The 26,652-nt window shown below is 50.0% G+C and overlaps 1 protein-coding gene across 1 annotated transcript; it reads right to left on the bottom strand.

Annotated features, from left to right (window-relative positions):
* Nucleotides 1-835: 835 nt before the first annotated feature.
* On the bottom strand, nt 836-26,643 carry EIF3F (eukaryotic translation initiation factor 3 subunit F). Its single transcript, XM_063946909.1, has 8 exons — nt 26,324-26,643; nt 21,961-22,031; nt 3,909-3,988; nt 3,561-3,698; nt 2,783-2,874; nt 2,213-2,349; nt 1,375-1,488; nt 836-1,129 (listed from the first exon to the last, which is right to left on the bottom strand). The coding sequence occupies exons 1-8, from the start codon at nt 26,514-26,516 to the stop codon at nt 1,052-1,054; spliced, it is 903 nt and encodes a 300-aa protein (XP_063802979.1). The 5' UTR covers nt 26,517-26,643; the 3' UTR covers nt 836-1,051.
* Nucleotides 26,644-26,652: the final 9 nt, after the last annotated feature.

Raw genomic sequence — 26,652 nt, 5'->3', positions numbered from 1 at the left:
CTGTAAATCCCTCACCTAAGTGAAGGGCGTCATCACTACTGCAACCCTGACCCCAGCTCACGCATCACCCTTCAGTCACCGCAGATCTAATACCAGACCACTTTGGTGTTGCTCCAGCACAGGATTAGAATGGTATTTTATTACGCATCAAAGAGCTGGGTTCAAACAGATGCCATTCATCAGGTCAATGTAGACAGTGATGATGACGACATTTCATCTTGGTGGCCCAGCTGTGACTTACCTGCTGCTGGTGGCTGCAGTGGTTCAGGTGGCTTCTTCTGGTTCAGACCTCCAAGGTTCCAGTAAGTATTTCTCCACTATCCATAACCCTAATCCCTAACCCTCTCACCTGCAATCTAACCCTAATGTTTCATGTCCTGTAATGTAACCAGAGTAGGACAGATTATGGAGTATGTGAGCCGACAGATGTCCACCGTGGCCCCTGAGCTACTAGAACTCCTCTACCGGAATAACTATATTCATAGATACATTTGTGGAAGTTGTTGAAGCTTTTTCATGCTGCATCAAAACTTTGGACTTCCCACATCTTCCTATAAGATTCCACCCGACAGCTTGAGCCAGGACAGAAACACTTACTGTCACTGACCTGCAACATCTCATTGGGTTTAGCCAGAGGCAGCACCGTGTGCATCACAGAACCAGTCAGCACAACTGGAAACCCCTTGCCAGGACGGTGCTTCTGCCTTATCAAGTGTAGAATCCAATCCAGACACAAATATAGACCCGGATGAGCAGGGCATACTGGAGAACATGGCGAGTCAGAGAGCTCATCCCCGACCCTACAAGCGGATAGCATCGCCACAACACAGACACGTTCTGTGAAACTGCAGATTTTTTATTTCACACAGGGAACTGCTACAGCGAAGTCCATAATCAGATTTGCATCCAAAAATCACAATCATACATGTTTAACATGGAATTGTAACTTCCTGCCGCTATACAAGCCCGGTCACACGGCAGCCGGCGGTCGGCGTAATGTCAGGCCCATCGTGTCGCCAAGTTGGATGGTGAGGATGGCGACGTGCGGCATTCACAGGTTAAGCAATTTCTCGTTGAGCGCTATCTGGGCCTGGGTGAGGTTGGCCAGGTAGGTGACCATCAGGAGATCCTGGAGGGGGGGAGATAGATGACAGATGGTGACTACGAATGATACACTCTTATACGGTCACTCACAAAAGCTCGGGTCAATGAAAAGTCAGTAAAACCCAGATATTATGTAACAAGGAGCAGCACTGGATTGACTGAAATACCGGGGTAGCAACAGACAGACCCTTCCTAAGCCCCATAACGGACTACAGCAAAGACTGACCTGGGGGAGATACTTCATTTATTTATGTATATATTTATACTCACATTAATGTTGCTGTTCAGCATGGCCTCAAAGTCTTCTGGATCTATCTTGGGTACTTTGTTCACCAGATCCATTAGGAATCGCCCCACGGTGTTGTCCGCAGAGACTTTACCAGACTGAAGAGGAGAACAAAGGTGTATAAAAGCGCAAGGGGAAATAGGTTACACTGACACAGTAACAGATAAAGGAGCCGCAATGGTGATGACTGCAGTACCACAAATATATACTGATTATATGCAAGGCAAGTGGCATTTACACATTGTGTGCCTCCATTGTGGGGAATGCTTTAAAAGGCAAATTAATCCATCCAAACAGAACATTATCACTAATGAAAAGAGCAATAGTCTATTCCCCAATCCTAGAACCATTAGACGTGACAGTTTATAGTATATATTGGGCATAGGATACAAACAGACTAAGTGGGGGGTAAAACATCTAAAATGGCAAAGCACAGCACGCCCACAAAAAAAAAAAAAATATCCAATGGTTTTGAGCGGTTTGTAGCGGAACGTCGCTCTGGCTTCTATAATTTGGCAGCTAGCAGAACAGAACTACAATGCGATATTCCACCCCTCTGTGCTCTATTAGGGCTTGTAGCCGGGCTACTTACCATACAGCAGAGAGGGTTAGAGCAGGCGTGCTAACACCCGCCAGGCACTCACTAGCACACAAGGCATGTGGGAGAGCACTGCTATATTACATATGGATTTACCACAGCCACCTGGCTAGATCATTAACCACTAAATGAGCAGAAGGCTCAAGCAGACACTGTCATGTATTGGGGAAATGACAATTAAGTGTTGGTCATCCTGAACAATACAGCAATGGTGGAACACTCACCAGCACATCCTCCGCATACTGCAGCACAGTGTTCAGGGAATCCAGCGTAGAGTTGGCAGCAGACCCCACTTGCTGAAGGTCACTGGTCAGTCCGATGGAGCGATTGGGGTTAAAGCAGGTTTTTGTAATTAGGTCGACTGAAAAAGGAGAAACAATGGAGAGTTGGCGTCGGCGGCAGATTTTTGGCTTAATGAACAATTAAATCACATTGCAAATAATACAGATTAATTTACTATAGGTGTACTGGGATTCAGCTGCACTAACGTCAGCTGTGTATTCATACAGCGGACCATTTTATCATGGTCTGCAGTACTTACAAATGGCCACAAGGTGGCAATCAGTGAACTATAGCAATGTTGCTCAATCTTTCACGGTCCCTTTGTGCTTTCCGGCTTCAGGACATAAATACAGGACTATAAAGCACAGAAGGGAACGTTGTCTGTTTCAAACAGGTAACATCCTACAAGCCAGAAGTGCAGACGCTCGTCACATTTTATTCTGTAAACAGCTTTTGCTGTAATTCCACCAGACAAACCCTCGGACCCCACAGTTTCTGCTGCCCCCACTTACTTCCAATCCGCTCTGTGTCGTAGTAAATGTACTGCACGGTGAGCGGGGTGAACATCACTCCCATCGTTTTCCCAGGTATGCCCATCGGAGTGCTGCAAGACAATAATACATCCCCTCAAATGGGTGATCAGACACTTATTATTTTGCACAGGTCGTAGGATTCAGCAGGCAACATAACCCACAATGATAGGTACCAACTTCTCACTACAGACTCCACTGCAAGTAAGCTGGGAGATTGCTGAAAGATTTGTACGACAAAACTTCCCAAAGAACTGCAGATGTTCAAGTAGTAAAAGGCTAGAGATTAACACTCCAGGGTGGGGTCTTTTACTGGTCCCCAGGGGAAACATCTATTATGTGCAGTGTGAAGGTTCTATGGTGTTAGATCATCGCTAATATTTACTCGATTCGCATGAGAATGAGCAAAGAGTCTCACATGTACAAACCAGTAACACGCGTAGCCGGAGCTCTCTGCAACACATCAGAGAACCGTTATCGCCAGCTATGACACTTCAGATCACATCTGGATGCCAAGTGGTACCGTCGGGGGGGGTAGCAGGACAGAGCAATATTCTGCAGATCACTAGAGAGGTCAGTAATGTAATGATCTGCAGAATAAATCACTCTGTCTGTCAGGAAACATATGGGACAGAGCAGTGTCCTGCAAACCCATAGAGAAGGCAGTAATGTAATAATCTGCAGGATATATTGCTATGCATTCGTCTGCCGGGTAGATGGGACAAAGCAATGTTCTGCAGAAGACATGAGTGCTGCTTACCTGATGTACGCTTTGATATTCATGCGGTTCCCTTGCATGCTGGTGTCCACGGTCATGTGAATGGGGTTTGTGGCTTCCCGGCTGTAATACTCGTGTATCAGTACGGAGTGCTCTGTGATGTCATTTCCTGTGGCGTACCTGCAATATGGAAGCGACCAGTCTCATACAGGCCTCTGTATATAACACAAATCAATGTTTCTTTACTATAAAGACAACGGTGTGTGACATGAACGTACAGTGACAACTGTGTCCATGTGATCAGTACTATATCACAGTAACGCACGCCTTATGTACAGGCGTCTACACTGGATATAACATTATACTGCCGCGGCGGACAGCCCATCTCACCAGCCCAAGATCTGCTCCGCTGATGTCACCTTCTTGTGCAGCTCGTACATATTCTTGGCAAATTCCATGTCCACGGCCACCTGGGAAGTAAAATATATATATTAAAAAGAATGCAGTGGGGAACGGGGCTTAGATGGGCGGCGGGGTGGGGGGGAGAGGGGAGTAGAGGTATAGACACATCAGGTGGGATGTAAGGAGGTTTGCGCTCAGCGGCCGTGTGGGATGCTGGTCAAACTTGGACTTCTTTTTTTAAAGGGGCAATCATTTACAAGGAAAAACCACATCTTGTAAAAGATTGCCCCTTTAAAAAAATGTTCGAGTTGACCTCTGGACTTCATTACATCCCGCCCACCGTATCTGACCCTAAAAGTCTGAGGATTCCCGTAATGCATGGAATAACCAGGGAGCCGCTAGGCGGAGATGACTGCAGAAGATGTACTAGAGTTTTATCCTGCCCCGGACCGTTGCATTGATGTGTGATGTATGTAATAACCATCCTATTTGTGTATATAAACCCTAGGTGGAATAACAATAACATAAGGTTGGAGGTGCTCCAGGAATTATATAATATGCACAGATATCGAGTCTGTTTGGACTAGAGCAAAACAAGGAGAGAGAGAGAGAACTCCTTATATGGAGAACTGTTCTGTAGTTAATTGATATGATGAAGTAATATTTACAATATAACGTTTAATCGTAGACTCTTTAAAATGAAAGGGTGTATATATTTTAGAAAAATTCTATGACGTTTCACCCGTATAATATACGCCCTTTAATTTTAAAGAGTCTACGATTAAAAGTTATACAGGTTGAGTATCCCATATCCAAATATTCCGAAATACGGAATTTTTTGAGAGTGAGATAGTGAATCCTTTGTTTTCTGACAGCTCAATGTACACACACTTTGTTTAATACACAAAGTTATTAAAAAAATAAGATTTTACTTACCGATAAATCTATTTCTCGGAGTCCGTAGTGGATGCTGGGGTTCCTGAAAGGACCATGGGGAATAGCGGCTCCGCAGGAGACAGGGCACAAAAAGTAAAGCTTTTCCGATCAGGTGGTGTGCACTGGCTCCTCCCCCTATGACCCTCCTCCAGACTCCAGTTAGGTACTGTGCCCGGACGAGCGTACACAATAAGGGAGGATTTTGAATCCCGGGTAAGACTCATACCAGCCACACCAATCACACCGTACAACTTGTGATCTAAACCCAGTTAACAGTATGATAACAGCGGAGCCTCTGAAAGATGGCTTCCTTTAACAATAACCCGAATTAGTTAACAATAACTATGTACAACTTATGCAGATAATCCGCACTTGGGATGGGCGCCCAGCATCCACTACGGACTCCGAGAAATAGATTTATCGGTAAGTAAAATCTTATTTTCTCTATCGTCCTAGTGGATGCTGGGGTTCCTGAAAGGACCATGGGGATTATACCAAAGCTCCCAAACGGGCGGGAGAGTGCGGATGACTCTGCAGCACCGAATGAGAGAACTCCAGGTCCTCCTTAGCCAGAGTATCAAATTTGTAAAATTTTACAAACGTGTTCTCCCCTGACCACGTAGCTGCTCGGCAAAGTTGTAATGCCGAGACCCCTCGGGCAGCCGCCCAAGATGAGCCCACCTTCCTTGTGGAGTGGGCCTTTACAGATTTAGGCTGTGGCAAGCCTGCCACAGAATGTGCAAGTTGGATTGTGCTACAGATCCAACGAGCAATCGTCTGCTTAGACGCAGGAGCACCCATCTTGTTGGGTGCATACAATATAAACAACGAGTCAGATTTTCTGACTCCAGCTGTCCTTGCAATATATATTTTTAATGCTCTGACAACGTCCAGTAACTTGGAGTCCTCCAAGTCACTTGTAGCCGCAGGCACTACAATAGGCTGGTTCAGATGAAATGCTGACACCACCTTAGGGAGAAAATGCGGACGAGTTCGCAGTTCTGCCCTGTCCGAATGGAAAATCAGATATGGGCTTTTGTAAGATAAAGCTGCCAATTCTGACACTCTCCTGGCAGAAGCCAGGGCTAGAAGCATGGTCACTTTCCATGTGAGATATTTCAAATCCACCTTTTTTAGTGGTTCAAACCAATGAGATTTTAGGAAGTCCAAAACCACATTTAGATCCCACGGTGCCACTGGAGGCACCACAGGAGGCTGTATATGCAGCACTCCCTTAACAAAGGTCTGGACTTCAGGGACTGAAGCCAATTCTTTTTGAAAGAAAATCGACAGGGCCGAAATTTGAACCTTAATAGATCCCAATTTGAGACCCATTGACAATCCTGATTGCAGGAAATGTAGGAATCGACCCAGTTGAAATTCCTCCGTCGGAGCACTCCGATCTTCGCACCACGCAACATATTTTCGCCAAATTCGGTGATAATGTTGCACGGTTACTTCCTTCCTTGCTTTAATCAAAGTAGGAATGACTTCTTCCGGCATGCCTCTTTCCTTTAGGATCCGGCGTTCAACCGCCATGCCGTCAAACGCAGCCGCGGTAAGTCTTGAAACAGACAGGGACCCTGCTGAAGCAAGTCCCTCCTTAGAGGTAGAGGCCACGGATCTTCCGTGATCATCTCTTGAAGTTCCGGGTACCAAGTCCTCCTTGGCCAATCCGGAACCACTAGTATCGTTCTTACGCCTCTTTGCCGTATAATTCTCAATACTTTTGGTATGAGAGGCAGAGGAGGAAACACATACACCGACTGGTACACCCAAGGCGTTACCAGCGCGTCCACAGCTATTGCCTGCGGATCTCTTGACCTGGCGCAATACCTGTCCAGTTTTTTGTTGAGGCGAGACGCCATCATGTCCACCATTGGTCTTTCCCAACGGGTTACCAGCATGTGGAAGACTTCTGGATGAAGTCCCCACTCTCCCGGGTGAAGATCGTGCTGAGGAAGTCTGCTTCCCAGTTGTCCACTCCCGGGATGAACACTGCTGACAGTGCTATCACATGATTCTCTGCCCAGCGAAGAATCCTTGCAGCTTCTGCCATTGCCCTCCTGCTTCTTGTGCCGCCCTGTCTGTTCACATGGGCGACTGCCGTGATGTTGTCCGACTGGATCAATACCGGTTTTCCCTGAAGCAGAGGTTCTGCCTGGTTTAGAGCATTGTATATTGCTCTTAGTTCCAGAATGTTTATGTGAAGAGACGTTTCCAGGCTCGTCCATACTCCCTGGAAGTTTCTTCCTTGTGTGACTGCTCCCCAGCCTCTCAGGCTGGCGTCCGTGGTCACCAGGATCCAATCCTGTATGCCGAATCTGCGGCCCTCCAATAGATGAGCACTCTGCAACCACCACAGAAGAGACACCCTTGTCCTTGGAGACAGGGTTATCCGTAGGTGCATCTGAAGATGCGACCCTGACCATTTGTCCAACAGATCCCTTTGGAAAATTCTTGCGTGGAATCTGCCGAATGGAATCGCTTCGTAAGAAGCCACCATTTTTCCCAGGACTCTTGTGCATTGATGTACAGACACCTTTCCTGGTTTTAGGAGGTTCCTGACAAGCTCGGATAACTCCTTGGCTTTTTCCTCCGGGAGAAAAACCTTTTTCTGAACCGTGTCCAGAATCATCCCTAGGAACAGCAGACGAGTTGTCGGCATTAGCTGGGATTTTGGAATATTCAGAATCCACCCGTGCTGTTTTAGCACTTCTTGAGACAGTGCTAATCCCATCTCTAGCTGTTCTCTGGACCTCGCCCTTATTAGGAGATCGTCCAAGTATGGGATAATTAATACGCCTTTTCTTCGAAGAAGAATCATCATGTCGGCCATTACCTTTGTAAAGATCCGAGGTGCCGTGGACAATCCGAACGGCAGCGTCTGAAACTGATAGTGACAGTTTTGTACAACGAACCTGAGGTACCCCTGGTGTGAGGGGTAAATTGGAACGTGGAGATACGCATCCTTGATGTCCAAGGATACCATAAAGTTCCCCTCTTCCAGGTTCGCTATCACTGCTCTGAGTGACTCCATTTTGAACTTGAACTTCTTTATGTACAGGTTCAAGGACTTCAGATTTAGAATAGGCCTTACCGAGCCATCCGGCTTCGGTACCACAAAAAGAGTGGAATAATACCCCTTCCCTTGTTGCAGAAGAGGTACCTTGACTATCACCTGCTGAGAGTACAGCTTGTGAATGGCTTCCAACACCGTCTCCCTTTCGGAGGGGGACGTTGGTAAAGCAGACCTCAGGAAACGGCGAGGTGGATCTGTCTCTAATTCCAACCTGTATCCCTGAGATATTATCTGCAGGATCCAGGGATCTACTTGCGAGTGAGCCCACTGCGCGCTGTAATTTTTGAGACGACCGCCCACCGTCCCCGAGTCCGCTTGAGAAGCCCCAGCGTCATGCTGAGGCTTTTGTAGAAGCCGGGGAGGGCTTCTGATCCTGGGAAGGAGCTGCGTGTTGCTGTCTCTTCCCTCGACCTTTGCCTCGTGGCAAATATGAATAGCCCTTTGCTCTCTTATTTTTAAAGGAACGAAAGGGCTGCGGTTGAAAAGTCGGTGCCTTTTTCTGTTGGGGAGTGACTTGAGGTAGAAAGGTGGATTTCCCGGCTGTAGCCGTGGCCACCAAATCTGATAGACCGACTCCAAATAACTCCTCCCCCTTATACGGCAAAACTTCCATATGCCGTTTTGAATCCGCATCGCCTGTCCACTGTCGCGTCCATAAAGCTCTTCTGGCCGAAATGGACATAGCACTTACCCGTGATGCCAGTGTGCATATATCCCTCTGTGCATCACGCATATAAAGAAATGCATCCTTTATTTGTTCTAACGACAGTAGAATATTGTCCCTGTCCAGGGTATCAATATTTTCAATCAGGGATTCTGACCAAACTACCCCCGCACTGCCCATCCAGGCAGTTGCTACAGCTGGTCGTAGTATAACACCTGCATGTGTGTATATACTTTTTTGGATATTTTCCATCCTCCTATCTGATGGATCTTTAAGTGCGGCCGTCTCAGGAGAGGGTAACGCCACTTGTTTAGATAAGCGTGTTAGCGCCTTGTCCACCCTAGGAGGTGTTTCCCAGCGCTCCCTAACCTCTGGCGGGAAAGGGTATAATGCCAATAATTTCTTTGAAATTATCAGCTTTTTATCAGGGGCAACCCACGCTTCATTACACACGTCATTTAGTTCTTCTGATTCAGGAAAAACTATAGGTAGTTTTTTCATACCCCACATAATACCCTGTTTAGTGGTACCTGTAGTATCAGCTAAATGTAACGCCTCCTTCATTGCCAAAATCATATAACGTGTGGCCCTACTGGAAAATACGGTTGATTCGTCACCGTCACCACTGGAGTCATCGCCTGTGTCTGGGTCTGTGTCGACCGACTGAGGCAAAGGGCGTTTCACAGCCCCTGACGGTGTTTGAGTCGCCTGGACAGGCACTAATTGATTGTCCGGCCGTCTCATGTCGTCAAACGACTGCTTTAGCGTGTTGACACTATCCCGTAGTTCCATAAATAAAGGCATCCATTCTGGTGTCGACCCCCTAGGAGGTGACATCCCCATATTTGGCAATTGCTCCGCCTCCACACCAATATCGTCCTCATACATGTCGACACACACGTACCGACACACAGCAGACACACAGGGAATGCTCCTAATGAAGACAGGACCCACTAGCCCTTTGGGGAGACAGAGGGAGAGTTTGCCAGCACACACCAAAAGCGCTATATATATATCAGGGATAGCCTTATAATAAGTGCTCCCCTATAGCTGCTTTGTTATATAAAAATATCGCCATAAATTTGCCCCCCCTCTCTGTTTTACCCTGTTTCTGTAGTGCAGTGCAGGGGAGAGACCTGGGAGCCGTCCTGACCAGCGGAGCTGTGAGAGGAAATGGCGCCGTGTGCTGAGGAGATAGGCCCCGCCCCTTTTCCGGCGGGCTCGTCTCCCGCTATTTTGAGAAATCAGGCAGGGGTTAAATATCTCCATATAGCCTCTAGGGCTATATGTGAGGTATTTTTAGCCTTTATAGGTACTCATTTTGCCTCCCAGGGCGCCCCCCTCCCAGCGCCCTGCACCCTCAGTGACTGCCGTGTGAAGTGTGCTGAGAGGAAAATGGCGCACAGCTGCAGTGCTGTGCGCTACCTTTAGAAGACTGCAGGAGTCTTCAGCCGCCGATTCTGGACCTCTTCTGTCTTCAGCATCTGCAAGGGGGCCGGCGGCGCGGCTCCGGTGACCATCCAGGCTGTACCTGTGATCGTCCCTCTGGAGCTTGATGTCCAGTAGCCAAGAAGCCAATCCATCCTGCACGCAGGTGAGTTGACTCCTTCTCCCCTCAGTCCCTCGCTGCAGTGATCCTGTTGCCAGCAGGAATCACTGTAACATAAAAAACCTAGCTAAACTTTCTCTAAGCAGCTCTTTAGGAGAGCCACCTAGATTGCACCCTTCTCGGCCGGGCACAAAAATCTAACTGGAGTCTGGAGGAGGGTCATAGGGGGAGGAGCCAGTGCACACCACCTGATCGGAAAAGCTTTACTTTTTGTGCCCTGTCTCCTGCGGAGCCGCTATTCCCCATGGTCCTTTCAGGAACCCCAGCATCCACTAGGACGATAGAGAAATAAGAATTTACTCACCGGTAATTCTGTTTCTTGTAGTCCGTAGTGGATGCTGGGAACTCCGTAAGGACCATGGGGAATAGCGGGCTCCGAAGGAGGCTGGGCACTCTAGAAAGATCTTAGACTACCTGGTGTGCACTGGCTCCTCCCACTATGACCCTCCTCCAAGCCTCAGTTAGGTACTGTGCCCGGACGAGCGTACACAATAAGGAAGGATTTTGAATCCCGGGTAAGACTCATACCAGCCACACCAATCACACCGTACAACTCGTGATATGAAACACAGTTAACAGTATGAAACAATAGAGCCTCTCAACAGATGGCTCAACAATAACCCGATTTAGTTAACAATAACTATGTACAAGTATTGCAGATAAACCGCACTTGGGATGGGCGCCCAGCATCCACTACGGACTACGAGAAACAGAATTACCGGTGAGTAAATTCTTATTTTCTCTAACGTCCTAGTGGATGCTGGGAACTCCGTAAGGACCATGGGGATTATACCAAAGCTCCCAAACGGGCGGGAGAGTGCGGATGACTCTGCAGCACCGAATGAGAGAACTCCAGGTCCTCCTCAGCCAGGGTATCAAATTTGTAGAATTTTGCAAACGTGTTTGCCCCTGACCAAGTAGCTGCTCGGCAAAGTTGTAAAGCCGAGACCCCTCGGGCAGCCGCCCAAGATGAGCCCACCTTCCTTGTGGAATGGGCATTAACAGATTTTGGCTGTGGCAGGCCTGCCACAGTATGTGCAAGCTGAATTGTACTACAAATCCAACGAGCAATAGTCTGCTTAGAAGCAGGAGCACCCAGCTTGTTGGGTGCATACAGGATAAACAGCGAGTCAGATTTTCTGACTCCAGCCGTCCTGGAAACATATATTTTCAGGGCCCTGACAACGTCTAGCAACTTGGAGTCCTCCAAATCCTTAGTAGCCGCAGGCACCACAATAGGCTGGTTCAGGTGAAACGCTGACACCACCTTAGGGAGAAACTGGGGACGAGTCCTCAATTCTGCCCTATCCATATGGAAAATCAGATAAGGGCTTTTACATGATAAAGCCGCCAACTCTGACACTCCCCTGGCTGAAGCCAAGGCCAATAACATGACCACTTTCCACGTGAGATATTTCAGATCCACGGTTTTTAGTGGCTCAAACCAATGTGATTTTAAGAAACTCAACATCACGTTGAGATCCCAAGGTGCCACAGGAGGCACAAATGGGGGCTGAATATGCAGCACTCCTTTCACAAATGTCTGAACTTCAGGTACTGAAGCTAGTTCTTTTTGAAAGAAAATCGACAGAGCCAAGATCTGTACCTTAATGGAGCCCAGTTTTAGGCCCATATTCACTCCTGCTTGCAGGAAATGCAGAAATCGACCTAGTTGAAATTCCTCTGTTGGGGCCTCTTTGGCCTCGCACCATGCAACATATTTCCGCCATATGCGGTGATAATGCTTTGCCGTAACATCTTTCCTGGCTTTAATAAGCGTAGGAATGACTTCCTCCGGAATGCCCTTTTCCTTCAGGATCCGGCGTTCAACCGCCATGCCGTCAAACGCAGCCGCGGTAAGTCTTGGAACAGACAGGGGCCCTGCTGCAGCAGGTCCTATCTGAGCGGCAGAGACCACGGGTCCTCTGAGATCATCTCTTGAAGTTCCGGGTACCACGCTCTTCTCGGCCAATCCGGAACCACGAGAATTGTGTTTACTCCTCGCTTTCTTATTATTCTCAATACCTTTGGTATGAGAGGTAGAGGAGGGAACACATAAACTGACCGGTACACCCACGGTGTCACTAGAGCGTCCACAGCTATCGCCTGAGGGTCTCTTGACCTGGCGCAATACTTCTCTAGTTTTTTGTTTAGGCGGGACGCCATCATGTCCACCTGTGGACGACCCCATTGATTTACAATCATTTGGAAGACTTCTGGATGAAATCCCCACTCTCCCGGGTGGAGGTCGTGCCTGCTGAGAAAGTCTGCTTCCCAGTTGTCCACTCCCGGGATGAACACTGCTGACAGTGCTAGTACATGATTCTCCGCCCATCGGAGAATTTTTGTGGCTTCTGCCATCGCCGTCCTGCTTCTTGTGCCGCCCTGTCGATTCACATGGGCGACTGCCGTGATGTTGTCTGACTGGATCAGCACCGGCTGGTGTAGGAGCAGGGATTTTGCTTGACTTAGGGCATTGTAAATGGCCCTTAGTTCCAGAATATTTATGTGAAGGGCAGTCTCCTGACTTGACCATAGTCCTTGGAAATTTCTTCCCTTTGTGACTGCCCCCCAACCTCGTAGGCTGGCATCCGTGGTCACCAGGACCCAGTCCTGTATACCGAATCTGCGGCCCTCCAGAAGATGAGCACTGTGCAGCCACCACAGAAGAGACACCCTGGTTCGTGGAGACAGGGTTATTAAACGATGCATCTGAAGATGCGATCCGGACCACTTGTCCAACAGGTCTCACTGAAAAATCCTGGCATGGAACCTGCCGAATGGAATTGCTTCATAAGAAGCTACCATCTTTCCCAGGACCCGCGTGCAGTGATGCACCGATACCTGTTTTGGTTTTAGGAGGTCTCTGACTAGAGAAGACAACTCCCTGGCTTTCTCCTCCGGGAGAAACACTTTTTTCTGGGCCGTGTCCAGAATCATTCCCAGGAACATTAGACGTGTCGTGGGGACCAGCTGTGACTTTGGGATATTCAGAATCCAGCCGTGCTGGCTCAGCACTTCCTGAGATAGTGCTACTCCCACTAACAACTGTTCCTTGGATCGTGTCTTTATTAGGAGATCGTCCAAGTATGGGATAATTAAAACTCCCTTTTTTCGAAGGAGTATCATCATTTCCGCCATAACCTTGGTAAATACCCTCGGTGCCGTGGAGAGTCCAAACGGCAGCGTCTGGAATTGGTAATGGCAGTCCTGTACCACAAATCTGAGGTACTCCTGGTGAGAATTGTAAATGGGGACATGCAGGTAAGCATCCTTGATGTCCAGGGATACCATGTAATCCCCCTCGTCCAGGCTTGCAATAACCGCCCTGAACGATTCCATCTTGAACTTGAATTTTTTTATGTATGTGTTCAAGGATTTCAAATTTAAAATGGGTCTCACCGAACCGTACGGTTTCGGCACCACAAATAGTGTGGAATAGTAACCCCGGCCTTGTTGAAGTAGGGGTACCTTAATTATCACCTGCTGGGAATACAGCTTGTGAATCGCTGCTAGCACCGCCTCCCTGTCTGAGGGAGCAATCGGCAAGGCGGATTTTAGGAAACGGCGGGGTGGAGTCGCCTCGAATTCCAGCCTGTATCCCTGAGATACTATTTGAAGGATCCAGGGATCCACCTGTGAGCGGGCCCACTGATCGCTGAAATTCCTGAGGCGGGCCCCCACCGTACCTGGCTCCGCCTGTGAAGCCCCACCGTCATGCGGCGGACTTGGAAGAGGAAGCGGGGGAGGACTTTTGTTCCTGGGAACCTGCTGTTTGCTGCAGCCTTTTTCCCCTGCCTCTGCCTCTTGACAGAAAAGACCCTCCTTTTCCCCGCTTGTTTTTCTGGGACCGAAAGGACTGAACCTGATAAAATGGCGCCTTCTTAGGCTGTGAGGGGACATGGGGTAAAAATGCTGACTTCCCAGACGTTGCTGTGGAAACTAGGTCGGAGAGACCATCCCCAAATAATTCCTCCCCCTTATAAGGCAAGACTTCCATGTGCCTTTTGGAATCTGCATCTCCAGTCCACTGGCGAGTCCATAAGCATCTCCTAGCAGAGATAGATAATGCACTTTTCTCTATCGTCCTAAGTGGATGCTGGGGTTCCTGAAAGGACCATGGGGAATAGCGGCTCCGCAGGAGACAGGGCACAAAAAAGTAAAGCTTTACTAGGTCAGGTGGTGTGCACTGGCTCCTCCCCCTATGACCCTCCTCCAGACTCCAGTTAGATTTTGTGCCCGAACGAGAAGGGTGCAATCTAGGTGGCTCTCCTAAAGAGCTGCTTAGAGAAAGTTTAGTTTAGGTTTTTTTCTTTACAGTGAGTCCTGCTGGCAACAGGATCACTGCAACGTGGGACTTAGGGGGAAAGTAGTAAACTCACCTGCATGCAGAGTGGATTTGCTGCTTGGCTACTGGACACCATTAGCTCCAGAGGGATCGAACACAGGCCCAGCCGTGGAGTCCGGTCCCGGAGCCGCGCCGCCGACCCCCTTGCAGATGCTGAAGCGTGAAGAGGTCCGGAAACCGGCGGCTGAAGACTCCTCAGTCTTCATAAGGTAGCGCACAGCACTGCAGCTGTGCGCCATTTTCCTCTCAGCACACTTCACTGGGCAGTCACTGAGGGTGCAGAGCGCTGGGGGGGGGCGCTCTGAGAGGCAAATATAAACCTTATACAAGGCTAAAAATACCTCACATATAGCCCATAGGGGCTATATGGAGATATTTAACCCCTGCCTGACTGGAAAAATAGCGGGAGAAGAACCCGCCGAAAAAGGGGCGGGGCCTATCTCCTCAGCACACGGCGCCATTTTCTGTCACAGCTCCGCTGGTCAGAACGGCTCCCAGGTCTCTCCCCTGCACTGCACTACAGAAACAGGGTAAAACAGAGAGGGGGGGCACATTAATGGCTATATATATATATATTAAAGCAGCTATAAGGGAGCACTTAATATAAGGATATCCCTTGTATATATAGCGCTTTGTGGTGTGTGCTGGCAGACTCTCCCTCTGTCTCCCAAAAGGGCTAGTGGGTCCTGTCTTCATTAGAGCATTCCCTGTGAGTTTGCGGTGTGTGTCGGTACGTGGTGTCGACATGTATGAGGACGATATTGGTGTGGAGGCGGAGCAATTGCCAAATATGCAGATGTCACCCCCCAGGGGGTCGACACCAGAATGGATGCCTTTATTTGTGGAATTACGTGATGGTTTATCTTCCCTTAAACAGTCAGTTGAGGACATGAGGCGGCCGGACAATCAATTAATGCCTGTCCAGGCGCCTCAAACACCGTCAGGGGCTGTAAAACGCCCTTTGCCTCAGTCGGTCGACACAGACCCAGACACGGGCACTGATTCCAGTGACGACGGTAGAAATTCAAACGTATTTTCCAGTAGGGCCACACGTTATATGATTTTGGCAATGAAGGAGACGTTACATTTAGCTGATACTACAGATACCGTAAAACAGGGTATTATGTATGGTGTGAAAAAACTACAAACAGTTTTTCCTGAATCAGAAGAATTAAATGACGTGTGTGATGAAGCGTGGGTTGCTCCTGATAAAAAGTTGATAATTTCAAAAAAGTTATTGGCATTATACCCTTTCCCGCCAGAGGTTAGGGCGCGCTGGGAAACACCCCCTAAGGTGGACAAGGCGCTCACACGCTTATCCAAACAAGTGGCGTTACCCTCTCCTGAGACGGCCGCACTTAAGGATCCATCAGATAGAAAGATGGAAGTTATTCAAAAGAATATATACACACATGCAGGTGTTATACTACGACCAGCTATAGCAACTGCCTGGATGTGCAGTGCTGGAGTAGTTTGGTCAGAATCCCTGATTGAAAATATTGATACCCTAGATAGGGACAATGTTTTACTGTCGTTAGAACAAATAAAGGATGCATTTATCTATATGCGTGATGCACAGAGGGATATTTGCACACTGGCATCTCGGGTGAGTGCTATGTCCATTTCAGCCAGAAGAGCCTTATGGACACGACAGTGGACAGGCGATGCGGATTCAAAACGTCACATGGAGGTTTTGCCGTATAAAGGGGAGGAGTTATTTGGAGTTGGTCTATCAGACTTGGTGGCCACGGCTACTGCCGGGAAATCCACTTTTTTACCTCAAGTCACTCCCCAACGGAGAAAGGCACCGACCTTTCAACCGCAGCCTTTTCGCTCCTACAAAAATAAGAGAGCAAAGGGCTTGTCGTACCTGCCACGAGGCAGAGGAAGAGGGAAGAGACACCAACAGGCAGCTCCTTCCCAGGAACAGAAGCCCTCCCCGGCTCCTGCAAAAACCTCAGCATGACGCTGGGGCCTCTCAAGCGGACTCGGGGACAGTGGGGGGCCGTCTCAAAAATTACAGCGCGCAGTGGGCTCACTCGCAGGTAGACCCCTGGATCCTGCAGATAATATCTCAGGGGTACAGGTTGGAATTAGAGACGGATCCTCCTCATCGTTTCCTGAAGTCTGCCTTACCAACCGTCTCTTCCGAAAGGGAGAGGGTGTTGGAAGCCATTCACAAGCTGTACGCTCAGCAGGTGATAGTCAAAGTACCCCTATTACAACAAAAGGGGTACCTCAGGTTCATTGTTCAAAACTGTCACTATCAGTTTCAGACGCTGCCGTTCGGATTGTCCACGGCGCCTCGGGTCTTTACCAAGGTAATGGCCGAGATGATGATTCTTCTTCGAAGAAAAGGCGTATTAGTTATCCCATACTTGGACGATCTCCTAATAAGGGCAAGGTCCAGAGAACAGCTGGAGACAGCTTTAGCACTATCTCAAGAGGTGCTAAGACAACACGGGTGGATTCTGAATATTCCAAAATCCCATTTAATCCCGACAACTCGTCTGCTGTTCCTAGGAATGATTCTGGACACGGTTCAGAAAAAGGTTTTCCTTCCAGAGGAAAAAGCCAAGGAGTTATCCGATCTGGTCAGGAACCTCCTAAAACCAGGAAAAGTGTCAGTACATCAATGCACAAGAGTCCTGGGAAAAATGGTGGCTTCTTACGAAGCAATTCCATTCGGCAGATTCCATGCAAGAATATTCCAAAGGGATCTGTTGGACAAATGGTCAGGGTCGCATCTGCAGATGCACCTGCGAATAACCCTGTCACCAAAGACAAGGGTGTCACTTCTGTGGTGGTTGCAGAAGGCTCACCTATTAGAAGGCCGCAGATTCGGCATTCAGGATTGGATCCTGGTGACCACGGACGCCAGCCTGAGAGGCTGGGGAGCAGTCACACAAGGAAGAAACTTCCAGGGAGTATGGACGAGTCTGGAAAAGTCTCTTCACATAAACATTCTGGAACTAAGAGCAATCTACAATGCTCTAAGCCAGGCGGAACTTCTCCTGCAAGGAAAGCCGGTGTTGATTCAGTCGGACAACATCACGGCGGTCGCCCATGTAAACAGGCAGGGCGGCACAAGAAGCAGGAGTGCAATGGCAGAAGCTGCCAAGATTCTTCGCTGGGCGGAGAATCACGTGATAGCACTGTCAGCAGTGTTCATCCCGGGCGTGGACAACTGGGAAGCAGACTTCCTCAGCAGACACGATCTTCATCCGGGAGAGTGGGGTCTACATCCAGAAGTCTTCAACATGTTAATAGACCGTTGGGAAAGACCAATTGTAGACATGATGGCGTCTCGCCTCAACAAGAAACTGGACAAATATTGCGCCAGGTCAAGAGATCCACAGGCAATAGCTGTGGACGCACTGGTAACTCCTTGGGTGTACCAGTCAGTGTATGTGTTTCCTCCTCTGCCGCTCATACCAAAGGTATTGAAGATCATACGGCAAAGAAGAGTAAGAACAATACTAGTGGTTCCGGATTGGCCGAGAAGGACTTGGTATCCGGAACTTCAAGAGATGCTCACGGACGAACCGTGGCCTCTACCTCTGAGAAGGGACCTGCTACAGCAGGGTCCCTGTCTTTTTCAAGACTTACCGCGGCTGCGTTTGACGGCATGGCGGTTGAACGCCAGATCCTAAAAGGGAAAGGCATTCCAGAAGAAGTCATTCCTACCTTGATTAAGGCACGGAAGGAAGTCACCGTGAAACATTATCACCGCATTTGGCGAAAATATGTAGCGTGGTGCGAGGATCGGAGGGTTCCGACGGAGGAATTCCAACTGGGTCGTTTCCTACATTTCCTGCAAATCAGGATTATCTATGGGTCTCAAATTGGGATCCATTAAGGTTCAAATTTCGGCCCTGTCAATATTCTTCCAAAAAGAATTGGCCTCTGTCCCTGAGGTCCAGACTTTTGTCAAGGGAGGTACTGCATATACAGCCTCCTGTGGTGCCTCCGGTGGCACCGTGGGATCTAAATGTAGTTTTAGATTTCCTCAAATCCCATTGGTTTGAACCATTGAAAAAGGTGGATTTGAAATATCTCACATTGAAAGTGACTATGTTACTAGCCCTGGCCTCTGCCAGGAGAGTATCTGAATTGGCGGCTTTATCTTATAAAAGTCCTTATATAATCTTCCATTCGGATAGGGCAGAACTGCGGACTCGTCCGCATTTTCTCCCTAAAGTGGTATCAGCATTTCATCTGAACCAACCTATTGTGGTGCCTGCGGCCACTAGCGACTTGGAGGACTCCAAGTTGTTGGACGTTGTCAGAGCCTTAAAAATATACATTGCAAGGACGGCTGGAGTCAGAAAATCTGACTCGCTGTTTATATTGTATGCACCCAACAAGTTGGGCGCACCTGCTTCTAAGCAGTCGATTGCTCGTTGGATTTGTAACACAATTCAACTTGCACATTCTGTGGCAGGCCTGCCACAGCCTAAAAACTGTAAAAGCCCACTCCACAAGGAAGGTGGGCTCATCTTGGGGCGGCTGCCCGAGGGGTCTCGGCATTACAACTCTGCCGAGCAGCTACGTGGTCGGGGGAGAACACGTTTGTAAAATTTTACAAATTTGATACCCTGGCAAAGGAGGACCTGGAGTTCTCTCATTCGGTGCTGCAGAGTCATCCGCACTCTCCCGCCCGTTTGGGAGCTTTGGTATAATCCCCATGGTCCTTTCAGGAACCCCAGCATCCACTTAGGACGATAGAGAAAATAAGAATTTACTTACCGATAATTCTATTTCTCGGAGTCCGTAGTGGATGCTGGGCGCCCATCCCAAGTGCGGATTATCTGCAATACTTGTACATAGTTATTGTTAACTAATTCGGGTTATTGTTAAGGAGCCATCTTTAAGAGGCCCTTTCTGTTGTCATACTGTTAACTGGGTTTAGATCACAAGTTGTACGGTGTGATTGGTGTGGCTGGTATGAGTCTTACCCGGGATTCAAAATGCCTCCCTTATTGTGTATGCTCGTCCGGGCACAGTACCTAACTGGAGTCTGGAGGAGGGTCATAGGGGGAGGAGCCAGTGCACACCACCTGACCTAGTAAAGCTTTACTTTTTTGTGCCCTGTCTCCTGCGGAGCCGCTATTCCCCATGGTCCTTTCAGGAACCCCAGCATCCACTACGGACTCCGAGAAATAGAATTATCGGTAAGTAAATTCTTATTATTTTAGATGCCAGCCGGCAGATTTCCCTCTGTGCATCTCTCATGTATAAGACTGAGTCTTTTATATGGTCAATTGTTAGCAGGATCGTGTCTCTGTCTAACGTGTCAATATTTTCTGACAGTTTATCTGACCACGCAGCGGCAGCACTGCACATCCATGCTGACGCAATAGCTGGTCTGAGTATAATGCCTGAGTGTGTATATACAGACTTCAGGATCGCCTCCTGCTTTCTATCAGCAGGTTCCTTAAGGGCGGCCGTATCCTGGGACGGTAGTGCCACCTTTTTAGACAAACGTGTGAGCGCTTTATCCACCCTCGGGGGTGTTTCCCAACGTAACCTATCCTCTGGCGGGAAAGGGAACGCCATTAGTAGCTTCTTAGGAATTACCAATTTCTTATCAGGGGAAGCCCACGCTTCTTCACACACTTCATTTAATTCATCTGACGGGGGAAAAACTACAGGTAGTTTTTTCTCCCCAAACATAATACCCTTTTTTGTGGTACCTGGATGTAAATCAGAAATATTTAACACCTCTTTCATTGCCTCAATCATGCAGTGAATGGCCTTAACGGGCATTAAATTTGACTCATCGTCGTCGACACTGGTGTCAGTATCCGTGTCGACATCTACTTGTGCCACCTGAGAACGGGCGTTTCAGAGCCCCTGATGACTTTTGAGACACCTGGACAGGCACGAGCTGAAGACTCGGCTGTCCCACAGTCGGCATGTCGTCAAAATTTTTATGTAAGGAGTCTATACGTGCACTCATTTCCTGCCATAATACCATCCACTCAGGTGTCTGACCCCCAGGGGGTGACATCCCTGCTAAAGGCATCTGCTCCCCCTCCACATCATTATCCTCCTCAAACATGTCGACACAGCCGTACCGACACACTCCACACACACATGGAATGCTCAAATAGAGGACAGGACCCACAAAAGCCCTTTGGGGGGACAGAGTAAGAGTATGCCAGCACACACCAGAGCGCTATATATATATACAGGGACTAACTGAGTTATGTCCCTAATAGCTGCTTTTTATATAATATACTGTATACAGTGCCAATTTTAATGCCCCCCCTCTCTTTTCCCTCTTACTGTACTGTAGAATTGCAGGGAAGAGCCAGGGAGCTTCCTTCCAGCCGAGCTGTGAGGGGAAAAATGGCGCCAGTGTGCTGAGGAGATAGGCTCCGCCCCTTTTTCGCGGCCTATTCTCCCGCTTTTTATGGGATTCTGGCAGGGGTATTTACCTCATATATAGCCCCAGGGGCTATATATTGAGGTATTTTAGCCAGCCAAGGTGTTTTTATTGCTGCCTCAGGGCGCCCCCCCCCCAGCGCCCTGCACCCTCAGTGACCGGAGTGTGAAGTGTGTATGAGGAGCAATGGCGCACAGCTGCAGTGCTGTGCGCTACCTTGGTGAAGACAGGATGTCTTCATGCCGCCGATTTTCCGGACCTATCTTCTTGCTTCTGGCTCTGTAAGGGGGACGGCGGCGCGGCTCCGGGACCGAACATCAAGGCTGGGCCTGCGGTCGATCCCTCTGGAGCTAATGGTGTCCAGTAGCCTAAGAAGCCCAATCCGGCTGCAAGCAGGCGAGTTCGCTTCTTCTCCCCTTAGTCCCTCGCTGCAGTGAGCCTGTTGCCAGCAGGTCTCACTGAATAACAAATTCTAAGACTATAACTTTTCTAAGAGCTCAGGAGAGCCCCTAGTGTGCATCCAACCTCGGCCGGGCACGAAATCTAACTGAGGCTTGGAGGAGGGTCATAGTGGGAGGAGCCAGTGCACACCAGGTAGTCTAAGATCTTTCTAGAGTGCCCAGCCTCCTTCGGAGCCCACTATTCCCCATGGTCCTTACGGAGTTCCAGCATCCACTAGGACGTTAGAGAAATATTGTATTACATGACCATCAGGCTGTGTATATAAGGTGTATATGAAACATAAATGCATTCTGTGCTTAGACTTAGGTCCCATCACCATGATATCTCATTATGGTATGCAATTATTCCAAAATACGGAAAAATCCCATATCCAAAATACCTCTGGTCCCAAGCATTTTGGATAAGGGAGACTCAACCTGTATTGTAAATATTACTTCATCATATCAATTAACTACAGAAGAGATCTCCAGACGAGGAATTCTCTCTCTTTGTTTTGGTCTAGGCCAAACAGACTGGATCTCTGTGCATGACTGCAGGAGAGCGGTTACCTCGTCCTCGGACTCATTGTGGGGGACGGAGAAGCAGTTGGTGACCTCTACGGAGTGTTTGTCCACGGTCCCTGCAACAGAGGAGATAAGAGGTGTCATTCTGAAATATGGAGCCGGAACATTTCTACCAACTGCACCACCCTATCATTGTATAATGTAATCACCTCCAATCATCCACTGCTCTTACATACCTACAGTTACCCAGCGCATCAGTACTCACAGGCAGCAGACTCCTGTTACCCAGCGCATCAGTACTCACAGGCAGCACAGCGACACCTGTCACCCAGCGCATCAGTGCTCACAGGCAGCACAGCGACACCTGTTACCCAGCGCATCAGTACTCACAGCCAGCACAGACACTTGTCACCCAGCGTATCAGTACTCACAGGCAGCACAGCGACACCTGTTACCCAGCGCATCAGTACTCACAGGCAGCACAGCGACACCTGTTACCCAGCGCATCAGTACTCACAGCCAGCACAGACACCTGTCACCCAGCGCATCAGTACTCACAGGCAGCACAGACTCCTGTCACCCAGCGCATCAGTACTCACAGGCAGCACAGACTCCTGTCACCCAGCGCATCAGTACTCACAGGCAGCACAGACTCCTGTCACCCAGGGCATCAGTACTCACAGGCAGCACAGACTCCTGTCACCCAGCGCATCAGTACTCACAGGCAGCACAGTGACACCTGCTACCCAGCGCATCAGTACTCACAGGCAGCACAGACTCCTGTTACCCAGGGCATCAGAACTCACAGGCAGCACAGACACCTGTCACCCAGCGCATCAGTACTCACAGGCAGCACAGTGACACCTGCTACCCAGCGCATCAGAACTCACAGGCAGCACAGACTCCTGTCACCCAGCGCATCATTACTCACAGGCAGCACAGACTCCTGTCACCCAGCGCATCAGTACTCACAGGCAGCACAGACTCCTGTCACCCAGGGCATCAGTACTCACAGGCAGCACAGACTCCTGTCACCCAGCGCATCAGTACTCACAGGCAGCACAGACTCCTGTCACCCAGCGCATCAGAACTCACAGGCAGCACAGACTCCTGTCACCCAGCGCATCATTACTCACAGGCAGCACAGCGACACCTGCTACCCAGCGCATCAGTACTCACAGGCAGCACAGACTCCTGTTACCCAGGGCATCAGAACTCACAGGCAGCACAGACACCTGTCACCCAGCGCATCAGTACTCACAGGCAGCACAGACTCCTGTCACCCAGCGCATCAGTACTCACAGGCAGCACAGCAACACCTGTTACCCAGCACATCACTACTCACAGGCAGCACAGACTCCTGTCACCCAGCGCATCAGTACTCACAGGCAGCACAGACTCCTGTTACCCAGCACATCAGTACTCACAGGCAGCACAGTCACCTGTCACCCAGCGCATCAGAACTCACAGGCAGCAGACTCCTGTCACCCAGCGCATCAGTACTCACAGGCAGCACAGACTCCTGTTACCCAGCGCATCAGTACTCACAGGCAGCACAGCAACACCTGTCACCCAGCGCATCAGTACTCACAGGCAGCACAGACACCTGTCACCCAGCGCATCAGTACTCACAGGCAGCACAGCGACACCTGTTACCCAGCGCATCAGTACTCACAGGCAGCACAGCGACACCTGTTACCCAGCGCATCAGTACTCACAGCCAGCACAGACACCTGTCACCCAGCGCATCAGTACTCACAGGCAGCACAGACTCCTGTCACCCAGCGCATCAGTACTCACAGGCAGCACAGACTCCTGTCACCCAGCGCATCAGTACTCACAGGCAGCACAGACACCTGTCACCCAGGGCATCAGTACTCACAGGCAGCACAGACTCCTGTCACCCAGCGCATCAGTACTCACAGGCAGCACAGTGACACCTGCTACCCAGCGCATCAGTACTCACAGGCAGCACAGACTCCTGTTACCCAGGGCATCAGAACTCACAGGCAGCACAGACACCTGTCACCCAGCGCATCAGTACTCACAGGCAGCACAGTGACACCTGCTACCCAGCGCATCAGAACTCACAGGCAGCACAGACTCCTGTCACCCAGCGCATCATTACTCACAGGCAGCACAGACTCCTGTCACCCAGCGCATCAGTACTCACAGGCAGCACAGACTCCTGTCACCCAGGGCATCAGTACTCACAGGCAGCACAGACTCCTGTCACCCAGCGCATCAGTACTCACAGGCAGCACAGACTCCTGTCACCCAGCGCATCAGAACTCACAGGCAGCACAGACTCCTGTCACCCAGCGCATCATTACTCACAGGCAGCACAGCGACACCTGCTACCCAGCGCATCAGTACTCACAGGCAGCACAGACTCCTGTTACCCAGGGCATCAGAACTCACAGGCAGCACAGACACCTGTCACCCAGCACATCAGTACTCACAGGCAGCACAGCAACACCTGTCACCCAGCGCATCAGTACTCACAGGCAGCACAGACTCCTGTCACCCAGCGCATCAGTACTCACAGGCAGCACAGTCACCTGTCACCCAGCGCATCAGTACTCACAGGCAGCACAGACTCCTGTCACCCAGCGCATCAGTACTCACAGGCAGCACAGCAACACCTGTTACCCAGCACATCACTACTCACAGGCAGCACAGACTCCTGTCACCCAGCGCATCAGTACTCACAGGCAGCACAGACTCCTGTTACCCAGCACATCAGTACTCACAGGCAGCACAGTCACCTGTCACCCAGCGCATCAGAACTCACAGGCAGCAGACTCCTGTCACCCAGCGCATCAGTACTCACAGGCAGCACAGACTCCTGTTACCCAGCGCATCAGTACTCACAGGCAGCACAGCAACACCTGTCACCCAGCGCATCAGTACTCACAGGCAGCACAGACACCTGTCACCCAGCGCATCAGTACTCACAGGCAGCACAGCAACACCTGTCAACCAGCGCAACTGTACTCACAGGCAGCACAGACTCCTGTTACCCAGCGCATCAGTACTCACAGGCAGCACAGACTCCTGTCACCCAGCACATCAGTACTCACAGGCAGCACAGCGACACCTGTTACCCAGCGCATCAGTACTCACAGGCAGCACAGCGACACCTGTCACCCAGCACATCAGTACTCAAAGCCAGCACAGACACCTGTCACCCAGCGTATCAGTACTCACAGGCAGCACAGACACCTGTCACCCAGCGTATCAGTACTCACAGGCAGCACAGTCACCTGTCACCCAGCGCATCAGTACTCCTAGGCAGCACAGCAACACCTGAGCACATCAGGGCTCACAGAAATCACATCACAGCATCACCTGAACTATATATCACATGTACTGCGTTGATCTGACATGTATATTGTGCTTGGTGGGTATCATTTACCTTTCCTTCTCTTCCTTAGACTATCATCTATTTCATACTCCCTTCGACGGCGCCAAATCCCTTGGGTTTTGGCTGCCCTGATACTTATGTCAGTGTCGTCTGCTGACGCAGCTACAGTATGTGTATATACCCTGTACTTGTCCTACATTGTCTTCAACTGTAAGTCGCTGATCTGTTTATGTACTTTGTAACTGGGCGCTGCAGATCCATTGTTGCGCCATATAAATAAAGGATAATTATATACCTTGACAAAGGGGCTCGCGAGCCCCAAAACGGTGGGAATGTATTTGACGGGAAATACGCACCATTTACTGTCTAAAAAATCTCTTAGTGCCGCTGCTGCTGCTTGGATGGGAGTTTATACAATAATTTCCAGAGGGCACCGGACACACACACGCATGTATACAAATGCACACGGTACAAGTGAGTCATCACATGGGGGCCCCAGACCCTTTGCCTGGGCCACACACAGTACAGGAGAGCATCACACAGGGGCCCCCGGTCCTATGCTGGGGCCACACACAGTACAGGAGAGCATCACACAGGGGCCCCCGGCCCTATGCTGGGGCCACACACACACAGTACAGGAGAGCATCAGACAGGGGCCCCCGACACTATGCTGGGGCCACACACGGTACAGGAGAGCATCACACTGGGGCCCCCGGCCCTATGCTGGGGCCACACACAGGACAGGAGATTATCACACAGGGGCCCCCGGCCCTATGCTGGGGCCACACACACACACACAGTACAGGAGAGCATTACACAGGGGCCCCAGGCCCTATGCTGGGGCCACACACAGTACAGGAGAGCATCACACAGGGGCCCCCGGCCCTATGCTGGGGTCACACACAGTACAGGAGAGCATCACATAGGGGCCCCCGGTCCTATGCTGGGGCCACACACAGTACAGAAGAGCATAACACAGGAGCCCCCGGCACTATGCTGGGGCCACACACACAGTACAGGGCACCGGGCGGCTCCTCTCACCCAGCAGGGTCCCGATCACCCGGGCAGCGCCCTCATTCCTCCGCTCATAGCTGTCCACGATGGAGGCCAGAACTACGGGGTGCACCTTAACTACCGGGCCGTGCAGGGTGGCCACAGAGACCGCCGGAGCCGCCATCTTGCTGAGGGAACGAGCAGGGAGAGAGAGGGCGGAAGGGGCGGGGCGCACACCCATCTCTGCAGCATCCGCCCGGCCGGGAAACACGATGTCGCGCTGTGATTGGTCATAAGGAAAGAGGCGGGGTTATAGGTGTGACACTCTGTATCCAGTATCTGGAAGGAGACAGTGACTGCTGGGACTTGTTGTCCTG

Source organism: Pseudophryne corroboree, chromosome 12, assembly GCF_028390025.1.
Source record: "Pseudophryne corroboree isolate aPseCor3 chromosome 12, aPseCor3.hap2, whole genome shotgun sequence".
Lineage (NCBI taxonomy): Eukaryota > Metazoa > Chordata > Amphibia > Anura > Myobatrachidae > Pseudophryne > Pseudophryne corroboree.
This window is presented reverse-complemented; position numbering and strand designations above follow the sequence as displayed.

Bases quoted from the DNA above. Each gene is read 5' to 3' on its own strand.
- EIF3F (XM_063946909.1), bottom strand. From the start codon at position 26,516: ATGGGTGTGCGCCCCGCCCCTTCCGCCCTCTCTCTCCCTGCTCGTTCC. The intron at 2,350-2,782 runs GTAAGTGGGGGC...CTCCTTTTTCAG, and splicing joins CGACACAGAGCGGATTGGAA to TCGACCTAATTACAAAAACC. The intron at 1,489-2,212 runs GTGAGTGTTCCA...TCTCCTCTTCAG, and splicing joins AGTATGCGGAGGATGTGCTG to TCTGGTAAAGTCTCTGCGGA.